Genomic DNA, 11,362 nt, shown 5'->3' with positions numbered 1-11,362 from the left:
AAAAGACAGGAGGCGGAGCTGGAGGTGGCAGAGTTGAAGATGATAAGATTTTCATTGGGAGTGATGAAGAAGGACAGGATTAGGAACAAGTATATTAGAGGGACAGCTCAGGTTGGACGGTTTGGAGATAAAGCAAGAGGCAAGATTGAGATGGTTTGGACATGTGTGGAGGAGAGATGCTGGGTATATTGGGAGAAGGATGCTGAATATGGAGCTGCCAGAGAAGAGGAGAAGAGGAAGGCCAAAGAGGAGGTTTATGGATGTGGTCAGGGAGGTGGCTGGTGTGACAGGAAGAGATGGAAACGGATGATCCGCTGTGGCGCCCCCTAACGGGAGCAGCCAAAAATAGCAGTAGTAGTTGAAGAGGAAAGCAAAGCTGGCTGTTTGGGTTCAGTCCTTTGAATTCGTGTATTTTTCTGAACTATGTCCGTGTCACACTCAAGATTATGGGTGTGTTCAGCCAAGAGAACCAGCGATTTAGGAGAGCGAGAGTATAAAGTACAGAAAATACTCATTTAATCAACCAAGCCTGAATTTACAGACTATATATTTTTACAGCAAAAGGCAATTCAGAACATTTAAAGGCTACAGAATTGCAGCGAACAAAACTGCTTTCTCAAGAAACTCTCTACATTAACCCCCCCCCCCCAACAAGCCCTCAATACTTTTAACCCCATGGATAAATGCAAAACATCCTTAATATTTACAAATATTTCCTGGTATACTGATGATCTTATGTTACGTGATGCCCAAATTTACAACAAGTTGGCGGTTGAGCGCGTCCACCCGGTGGCGGTGGTGTGCTGCCTTAGCCCGGTAATAAAGTGTTGCGATGAGTTATGACCTCTGAGCTGCTGTTTTGCCCCACGTGATTTTTAGTCTGCATTTTTCTTCTCTCCAATTCTCATTTGATCTTTTCAGCAGCCAGTTTTTCCACAAACGGCACTGCAGTTTACCAAATGCTCTTTGTCCCACCGTCCCCAGTAAACCCTTTGTGTAAGGCACATCTTCTGAGAGCAGCTCATGACACAGGAAGATGCTAGACGCCATCTCTGCTAGGAAGCCTCTGAAGACACCGCGATATCTGTTGGTTCGGGAGTGACCACGGACGCCGGGATTGGAATTTGGATCGGTGAACTAGTAACCTTTTGGATGGTGGTTGACTGAGATGCGGCATCCTGTGAGGCCGCTGGCGTCTTTTCGGCAGGGGCTGCGGTGGTTGTTGCGATGGGGAGAACAAAATCAGGTGGAGGCAGAGTAAGGCCAGGCACCATCGGCAGCTGAGAGGGAAGCATGCCAGGCAGGTTTAGAGGCGGTAGAGGGCCTAGTGGTGGGAAACCTGTGGGAAACAAACCCCAAACCACTAAATACAACTGCCACCAAACAGTTACAATGGCATCAAAAGGGTTGCTATCATGATAAAAAAAAAAAATGAAATTTTTACTTCGGCAATATTTGCTTTTTATTAGACTGTTAGGTGAAGTTAGACGGGAAATATAAGACAAAGAGGATGACACGGTCAAAGGTCCTGAACCAGGATGCTTCGGCTTAAGCCTGCGGTACATACTGACCCACCAAGATGCCCCAAAAGTGTTTCTTTAACTGCAACAACTTATGGAAATGATCCTGATGTAGTAGGGAATCTTGCTCTTCCAATCAAAATTAACTTTCAACCTCATATATGCAAAATTCTACAATCCAAAGGAATTGAAAAAGCAATCTGGTGTATGCTGTACAATGCAATGAGGATTGCACTGACCTGTACATAGGAGAAACCAAACAACCACTACACAAACGGATGGCCCAACACAGAAGGCAAAACTCCTCAGGACAAGACTCAGCAGTCTATCTACACCTAAAGGAGAAGACGCACTCCCTCGAGGACAGCAATGTGCACATTTTTGACAGGGAAGATAGATGGTTTGAAAGAGGGGTGAAGGAAGCCATCTATGTGAAACTAAAAACCATCCCTCAACAGAGGAGGAGGTCTGCGACACCACCTATCTCCCACTTACAATGCCGTCCTTTCATCTCTACCCCAGAGACTCAAGAAGCCTAGCCTCCAAGAACAACAGTCGCTCACTAACGGCTCCAACCACTCTCATGACCACTGAACAATGAAGTCGAAACTAACACCCCCAACCAACATCGCTGCTTAACATCGGAACACAAAGACCCATGGACATCATTAGCTCTGATAACAACTCCAAAGAGGATAAATATCTGAGTTTCATCAGCAGCCAGTCAGACCAGCTTGGTCTAGTCAGAAAGGCATGAACTGAGGAAGCCTCTTGGATGAGAGGCGAAACGTCTTCACGGATATATACCAAGTCCAGTTGCGCTTGATTCAATTCCTTTGGATAACCATGACCTGGATGAATGAGAACATTCACAGACAAAATTCTACAATGTACACCGATTTCTGGAAAACAAGTCACTGCACAGGCTGTTGTAAATCCAGCCCAGGCACAATAAGGAGCACCGTTCATGAAAATTCTGAAAATTAAATTACCTGTTGGTTGTAGTTCACCTGTCCCAGGTAGCGATACTTTGCCCAAGTCAGCTAAGGTGATATTGAGGTTTGGTAAACTGGTAAGGGATGGAAGGCCTCCAGGTAAGGGCATTAAACCTGTGCATTAAAGATTAGGCCATTTAAACAATGCAATGTATGACTTTTTCACCAGCTTGCTTTTAAATACCCGCTGATGTTGGCACCAGGCCGGAGTAGCTACAATCTCTTCATTCATCTTGGACCAATAAATTGTATTTCTACTGGCCTGGTAATATGACGGAGGGACTGGCTGATGCTGGAGCGTTCAGGGAGGGGGTAGCCTCGGTAGGCAGCACTGGTACAGTTGGAGCTCCTGCAAAAGCAGCAGGAGAGCCAAAAACATCACATTCACAACATCTCTGCATCATCAAGTTTCCCGTAACCAACATTTCTTTACCAACGACTTCGAGTTTACCGACTACTTTTTCTCTTCCTTAAAGGCCATCTGTTTTATTTTTGTAGTTTATTTAAAATTTGCATGATGAAAAGATCCAATGTTCATTTTAAATTTGACTTGACCGGGAAAGTCCATGTCAAGAAGTTCACTGAATTCATCTCTGCAAGGTCACAACACGGGTTTGAATGATGTATTTTGCTCGATAGCAGATGAGAGAGTACCTGTTTGCAAAGCACTAAGCACAGTGGGTGGGGTTGTGCTGACTGACAGACCGGCAAGAGCTTGTTCCAATCCAACATTCACAGAGGAAGACACAGCGGATGAAACGGTGGAACTGACAGCAGAGAGATGAACCTGCACAACAAAATGTTTCTCAGAAAATCTGGAACGCAGGAGACCTCCAGATAATACTTTCAGTGAGTGGAAAGGAAGACAAGCAGCAAATCACCATTTTCTGCACCGATCAAAGAGCTTATTCATACTGATTCTCACACCAAAGAGATGTTTTACTCATTCTGCTACCTCTGTGAAGCCATCTTGAAGCGGAGAAACTCCTGGACTAGCAGCCTTTGCAGGGAAGCTGATCTTGCCCTCTGCAACTGGCAATGTAGGTATCCTGTGCAGGTAGCCATAGCCAATCCCACAGCCTAGACTAAAAACACAGAATTGTTTAGCTCTGCTGTCAGTTTAAAACCCTGACCTCAACAAAAGGCCAACTTTTACTAAATATCATATAGATGAGTCCAAAGCTCATAAAAACTGAGTTACGACATTTTCTCCTGACAACAGCAATAGGTATTGGGACACTAAGAAGCTAAGACCAAAGACGATCAATGCCGTACCTGCCCTCTCCGCCCCAATCACTATTTGGAGTGATGACCACCTCGCGGCAGTTATCTGTGTCAGTGTTGTACACGTACAGAATCAGCTCCTTGCCTTCATGGGTTTCAACGAGGGAGAACAAATCCTCACTCTGTTGAAAAGGGGGAAAAAAGTTGGCAGCAGCAGAACTTGTCAGCATTGTGAAGTCCCTTTTAAATCAACAGCCAATTTAGCAAGTACCTCCATCATGCCTGTATCAACGCCGATAATGTAGTCAGTTTGAGGTCTCAAACCAGCCAGGGCTGCGGGGGAATTTGGCTCTACCTCCTGGACATAAAACAAACCGGAGCCCATTAATTAAGTCAAGGTGCTCAATGTTCTTCGTAGTGACAGACAGGTGAAAATTGGTCAGAAAATACAACGGGCATGTAAGGAAAGTCATTATGCATTGTTAGATTAATACCCACACAGAACACGACTGTTTCACAACACGCGATATTTTACACACTTTAAGTAACAAAATGTAACAACAAAATGCAACGAGACCGCAGGTGCAGCACAGACACACAAGACACACTGTATGACAGACTAAACAAACGCGCTTCACATTTTGGAGCACGTTTGTTTCGAAGCAGAGGAATTGTAACTCTATCAGACCTTCACAACTGGAACATATTTCAGCACCACTTCAGTGTCAGAACAGTTTAACAGCCCACTCACCAGCACATGCCAAACATGTTCATTGGCTCCTTCAAAGCTGCAGAAGCGAATGCTGACCCCCAGAAGACCTTGACCTCCCCACATGTTGCTGGGTGTGACAGTTGTTTCCCTCACTTCTAGTGTCTTGCTACTGTACACCAGCATCTTGACAGGCCTCTCCACATTGACCTTCAGCAATTCTTTTAGGGTGTCATTGTCTTTGTTCTATCGAAGGGAAATAAAGTTATATCGTACACATCACTTGCGGCCTTAACGATGAAATAAAACAAACATGACGACCCATTACAGCAGAGGCAGTGACAACTGCTGAGAGTGTTATTAGTGACGTGCGACTACATTACCAGTCGAGTGTCACAGATGGAAATAATGAAATCAAAGAAGGGCTCCAGTCCTGCACAGTGAGCCGGGGAATTCTCTTGCACCTGCAAAATCGGTACAGAGGTCAAAGCAAAGACACCTGATCGGCTGTAAAAACGTGTCATTCCCAAACAACAGGAAAGGGTTAAAAGCATGGCCAGGAAACAGCAGGACCGCAAAGTTCAGCCAATGTTTCAGCACAAACCCTGCATGTGTTTGAGGAGGACAGCACACGCCTTAACCCAACACAGTCCTACCGGTTAATCTGGTATAAAGGCGACAAAGAGGCCGAGGGACATCCGGGGGCCTGCTGGCCGTGGGCCAGGGGGGCACAACTCGGTGTGCCTGGGATTATCAGGTTTAAACGTACCAAGGATACTTCTTATTCCGTTTTCCCCAATTTGCTTGATAATTGATCATGGTGACCATATGGGGACGTGACATGATTTAACAGGATTATTACGTGCTATTGGGACTACTAACCATCATCATCATCATCATCATCATTATTGTCTGTGCATGTTCTCATTCGTCCAGGTCATGGCTAGCCAAAGGAATTGAATCGAGTGCAATATATACCAAATCCAGCTGCACTCGATTCAACTCCTTTGGATGTTATTATTGTTATTATTATTATTGTTATTATTATCACATTGGCGAGGCAATTTGCTTGATAAGTGATCATGGTGACCATATTGGGATGTGACATGCTTTAACAGGATTATTACGTGCTATTGGGACTACTAACCATCACCATCATCATCATCATCATTATTGTCTGTGCATGTTCTCATTCGTCCAGGTCATGGCTAGCCAAAGGAATTGAATCGAGTGCAATATATACCAAGTCCAGCTGCACTCGATTCACCTCCTTTGGGTGTTGTTATTGTTATTATTATTGTTATTATTATTGTGATTATTATCACATTGGCGAGGCTACGTAGCACTTTTAACCCTCAAAACTGCGACTATTCTGTGCTAAAGCCAGAAGACGGCGAGGAAAATCTAAACGTGACGTCATTCGAGACTGTTGGTCAGACATGTGGGTGGATCATCGTCATAGCTGCTAAGCTAACAGCCCGTCGCTAGGAGACCGGTCAGGGCGGCGCAACGAAGGAGAGAAAGGCAGCGAGCCGTCGGTGAACTGGCCATATTGGCCAATATGGTGGAAAATCCCACCTCGCACCACGTCTAATTAAGACGTTGCTTTTCGGCGCCAGAGCGAAGCCGTCAAACACGTCTGCGAGCCGGCTAGCGGCAGCGCCCCCCCCCCCCCGTCCGGTCCCCGCACGCCGCCATAAGGCGCCTTACTCGGAGCACGTGGTAGCCCTCGGATCCTCCGCCCGGTATGTCGACGCTCTGGGAGGCCCCCATCTCGCCCCGTCTCTCCGTCGGCTAATCTAAACACGGCTAGCTCGCTAGCTCGGCGGAGCGGAGGCGATCGCTTCCTACGGTGCGCTGACTTCCGGTGTTGGTCATGTGACAGCCGCGCATGCGTCCTTCGACGTCGGTGTCGCGGACGATCCGTCCTCGATCGGTTTTGAGTGGACCCGGGTTCTTTCGGATACGCGGGTTCATATCCTCTTCTCCCGCGTCTGACCCCATGTTGTGACTTCTCTTATGTACACTATTGTAGTGTTACTACTCGTGGGTTACTAACTTAATCACTATTATATAGAAGTACACGGAGACGAGGATGCGGCACAAGTCTGATCTTTACTGACGGAGACGTCACACACTACTAGGCTCGACCGGTGTATTACAGAACTCAGTAGTGGTGACAGGCCAACACAATCGAGCACCGAGTGCTCGATCCAATACACCACAACCCCCACGCTGCCTTGCTCAAGGACCGTTTACAAGGCGGTCCCGTTTCCGCGGGGGAGTTCTGATTAGCGGAGTCACTCTCTCTTTAGTTTTCTTGACGACAGGCAGGTATAAATTGTCATACAGACGGAAAAAAAACAGACTTGTACAGACAAGGGGAGTTCAAAATCCACTCGTTTCAAGTCGTCTCGGAGTTCAAATGAAATGTACTTTCTGTAAAAAAAGTCTTTATGCGCAGTGTTTCTCAACCCAGTCCTCAAGGACCCCCTATCCTGCAGATCCTCATTGTAACCCTGCATAGGAAGCCCTGCTTGTACTTACTCGACCAATCATCTCGCAGCACTTAATTATGCAAGCTGTGCAACGTCTGACAAACTTCATTGCTGATTGGTTGAATAACTACAAACAGGCACCTATTCAGGGTTGCAACGAAAACATGCAGGATAGGGGGTCCTTGAGGACTGGGTTGAGAAACACTGCTTTATAGTGTAGCGAATACGGGGGACAACGCAACCACAAGAAGTGCCGCGGCCGGGAAGCGAACCCGCATCGCCCGCACCGCAGGAGACATGCTGCCGGAGTTCAGCAACACGTGGATGGACGAAAGCAGGTTTGGAGTCAGACCGTGCAGATCGGTGGCTGTGGAATTCCCCAAGAATAAGCAAAAGCTGAGTAACATGGGTAATATTGCTGCCCAGCCCATAAAACACTAAATATAACATCACATCAAATGCATGAATCTGTACATTAGTACCCATTTTCCATTTATAAAGTCTTGCATATCAGTCCAAAATAACTTTGAATGGGCACAGAGAAAAAACAGATGAAATACAGTTTCTCTCGCTGAATTACAAAACAAAAACACAAGTATATTCCATACTTAATGTAACCGGTTATTTTCTTGCCCGGTGCGGGACTCGATACGAGGTGTACTGCACCACAAGGCGGCGTCGCTAACCGCTCGGCTAAAGGGTCAGACCCGTTAGCTAGGGGGGCTAACGTGTCTTATTAGTAGTTTACACTAGCTTAAATCTTCCCAAGACTTCTTTAGCAGGGTAAATTCGATGTAATACCTTGAAGGATACTTCTTTCACTTTGTTATTTATTGATACAATTGTTTAGAATACAACAAGCTAAACCCCTCATGGAAGAAGACCAGCAGAATCTTGCTGCAGGAGGTGAAAGAGTCCAAAGCGTTTCTGATGCGTCTGAAGCGACTCATGTTCATTTCTGTCAGGTTATAACCCTTTAAAAGCTGAGCAGAACCCCACGGCAATTACATCAAAAATAATTGCATATTTTTCAGTCTATGGTCCCCCTGCTGTCTGCCAATGACGGGGCTGGCATGTCACGTCGGCCAGTGTGCGTGCCTGTGATTGGTGGAGCAGAAGGGGGGCGGGGCTGGCCGGGGGCCACTGTTTGGTTTTGTGGTTTTCGCTTTTGGAGGGAGACGCAGTTTTGAAAGGTTTAATAAACCCAATAAACTCGAGAATTCAACGCTCGTCTCCGGCTCATAATTGACGCATTGCAGTACTGTAGTCCACCAGCTGGGGCGGGGCTTTGTAGGTGTCGGTAACTCGAGCGATTAAAAACGGAATGTATGACATTTTGATCAGAATACTCAGCTCCTCAGCCGGTGAAGTGTCGGCATGTTTACCCACCTTATTCCCAGCCTCCACGATGCCGTGTGTGAATTATGGGCGCGACTTCCGGCGCGTCCTGTCACTGAACCGGAACCGGCGTTTTCCATGGTAACGGTACGCTACCCGCCTTAGAGCGATCTAGCCAGCTGATGACGTGGGAACACCACCTGACGGAGCTCAAAAATGGTGAGATGAGAACACCTTTGCCGTCCTTAATTGATGGTTGGGGAGACGAGGGGAAGAAGTGGTCTCGTATCACGTACGGCAGCATTTTAGCTGTTTTGTTGAGTACGTTGCCTGTGGTGGTGGTGGTGGTGGAGGCGATGAGCCATGTAAAAAGCTCGCAGGCAATACCAACACAGCAATAAAGTGGGCCGGGTGTTATTTAAGGATGCTGGAAACGACCTAAAAGCAGACACAGAGCCGAGTCTGAGCCTGCACGTATCTTTTATGCATTTACAGAACCCTAGACCAGTGTTTCTCAACCGGGGGTCCGCGGACTTTCAGATATATGTAACAAAACAGAATATGTATTCAGTAACTTTCAGATATGTGTAACAAAACAGAATATGTATTCAGTAACTTTCAAATATATGTAACAAAACAGAATATGTATTCAGTAACTTTCAGATATATGTAACAAAACAGAATATGTATTCAGTAACTTTCAGATATATGTAACAAAACAGAATATGTATTCAGTAACTTTCAGATATATGTAACAAAACAGAATATGTATTCAGTAACTTTCAGATATATGTAACAAAACAGAATATGTATTCAGTAACTTTCAGATATATGTAACAAAACAGAATATGTATTCAGTAACTTTCAGATATATGTAACAACAGAAATTTTATGCAGTAACTTTTAACAATGCAAACGGGAGCGAGATCTCTTATTAAAATACAATAAATTACACTTGTGAAACAGATGTAATTAGAGAAAAAAGTCCCGTTACCCTTTATAGTTTAGGTAGATAAAGGTCTCAGTCACATTTGAGTAAAATAATCCTATTTCTATAAATGTCATAGGATCTCTTTTTTAAAAGATATTTTATTTTCACTGACCCCTTGCAATTACACCACGGACCACTAGGGGTCCGCGGACCCCCGGTTGAGAAACACCGATTTAAATGAGCCGCCAAGCTTCGTTTGGAACTATTCGGCGGCTACGTGAACCACGTGACCCTCGCCTTCTGACCCCTCATTGACGCAACTCCCTCTTTCTAGGGCTCTGTGCGTTTCTATGTAGGTTAACAACTTTCATCGTCTTTCTTTCTTTTAAAACACGGAACAGCAATAGCCAACACTTCTTCAGCCAAATCTGCCGCCGGTCTGTGATGCTGCTTCCGCCGAACACCGGAAGTATGACCCATAATCGTTTCCTCAGTGACCACCGCCCCCTCCCGGAAACTCGTGGCTACAACAGCACAGTTGAGCGATACAACCGAGACCAGCCTTTGCTGAGAATGGCCTCGTTTCAGTTTCGAGTCACGTTGGTGCAGAAGTGAGGCCTGGCAGGTGGGAGAGGATGAGGGGTTCTCTGGGATTAAACTCCGATAAGGGGTGTCATCACGGCTATCATTAAGCACATAGGCTTAGAAGAAGATTAATGGACACCCCATTGAATATCTCTGTAGTGCAGCGGGCTTATCACATAATGCAAAATAAACTTGTTCAGGTCCGTGAGTTTCCTCATCAATCATGAGCTGTCCTGTCAGTCAGCATGAGCTGACCTATGCATCCTCCTCCCGGGCCACGGCTACCTCGCCATCTAAACACGTACAGGAAAGATCGGTGTGAAATCCTCGGGGGAAATGAGTTTTCCTCGTCCTGTTGTCATCTAATCCGACAGGGAAAACAGATGGTGTTTCTCGGCATCAGTAACAATCAGTCGCCACGGTCACTGGATTGGCTACTAAAATGTGCAGACAGGAGATCGGTTTTTGGCTAACGATAGTCAAACGAGTCCGAGCGCTTCTCTGCACCCTGTAAAATGAAAGGACTTGGATATTTCATTTGGTCTTACAAGGGGAACCGTGTGACAGTCTAGGGAGCAGATTTTTCTGTCTTTTCCTGGCGAAATATAACCGATGACACACCCGCTTCTCTGCTTTCACCCTTGGGTTGTCCACACATTCTGTATACTGCCCCGGATGTGGGCCACTTCAGGCAACGATGCGGCACTGATGGCCTTCTTCTGGCCCTGATAAAATGGATGGGAGCCTGAAGTGGCCCACATGTATAATAGCAAATATGGCCCAAATATGCCAAATCAAATGTGGGCCTTTTTTGGAAAAGATGCGGTGCTCTGGGCAACAGGTGATCTGGATGTGACCCTGAAGTGGCCCGTGTGGTAAATGGTGAATATGGCCCAAATATCACAAAACAAATATGGCCACCTTTGGCAAATATGTGGCACATGCGGCGTTGCTATGGCTCGGTTCTGGCCCAGATCTGGCAAACAGGAGCGGACCGCCCAAGTGCCATCATTTCACATGGCACGTGGGCCGGATGACGTGTCGGGCGTGGGACGGGTCCGGGCCACAGCAATTTTGCTATCTGGGTTGTCTTAAGGGTCATTTATGACCCGCCTTCATTAAGCCTCTAAATTAAAGCCACTTAATTTAGTCTTAAACCCCAAATCTATTTTGCAAGAAGCACCAACCTGTCATTCATGACAAACTGTGTGACTATCTGGGGTTTCCCCTCTTCACGGTGCAGAAAGACTGCATTTAATCAGCGGACACCCCTCGTTTTTATAGGGTCGAACACGACCCAGACATGTCTCAGGGTCATGACCCTGAGACAATCTTAGTACCCTAGTGGTGTACAGCTTTCATGGAAATATGAACAAAAACAAGTGTTTCCCTTTTTCTAATGTTGGGGTCTCTTGAGGAAAAGTCGTCACATTTCAGGTTGAAAAATATCACGTAGAGTCTTTTCCCCCTGCTGTTAAACACTGTCACGGGCCTTTTTGACCCGTAAGACCCAACAGAAGGGTTAAACGGTCGGAGAAATAATCCTCCTGAGGTGAAACGGT

The 11,362-nt window shown here is 46.1% G+C and overlaps 1 protein-coding gene across 1 annotated transcript; it reads right to left on the bottom strand.

Annotated features, from left to right (window-relative positions):
• Window positions 1-42: 42 nt before the first annotated feature.
• Window positions 43-6,538, bottom strand: LOC130120802 (Golgi reassembly-stacking protein 2-like). Its single transcript, XM_056289551.1, has 10 exons — window positions 6,159-6,538; window positions 4,832-4,912; window positions 4,491-4,694; window positions 4,011-4,097; window positions 3,791-3,921; window positions 3,471-3,600; window positions 3,170-3,302; window positions 2,778-2,864; window positions 2,513-2,629; window positions 43-1,339 (listed from the first exon to the last, which is right to left on the bottom strand). The coding sequence occupies exons 1-10, from the start codon at window positions 6,219-6,221 to the stop codon at window positions 1,056-1,058; spliced, it is 1,317 nt and encodes a 438-aa protein (XP_056145526.1). The 5' UTR covers window positions 6,222-6,538; the 3' UTR covers window positions 43-1,055.
• Window positions 6,539-11,362: the final 4,824 nt, after the last annotated feature.

This window comes from Lampris incognitus, chromosome 11 (assembly GCF_029633865.1).
Source record: "Lampris incognitus isolate fLamInc1 chromosome 11, fLamInc1.hap2, whole genome shotgun sequence".
NCBI classification, from domain to species: Eukaryota; Metazoa; Chordata; class Actinopteri; order Lampriformes; family Lampridae; genus Lampris; species Lampris incognitus.
Note: the sequence above shows the minus strand (reverse complement) of the source record. Positions and strands in the feature narration are given on the sequence as shown.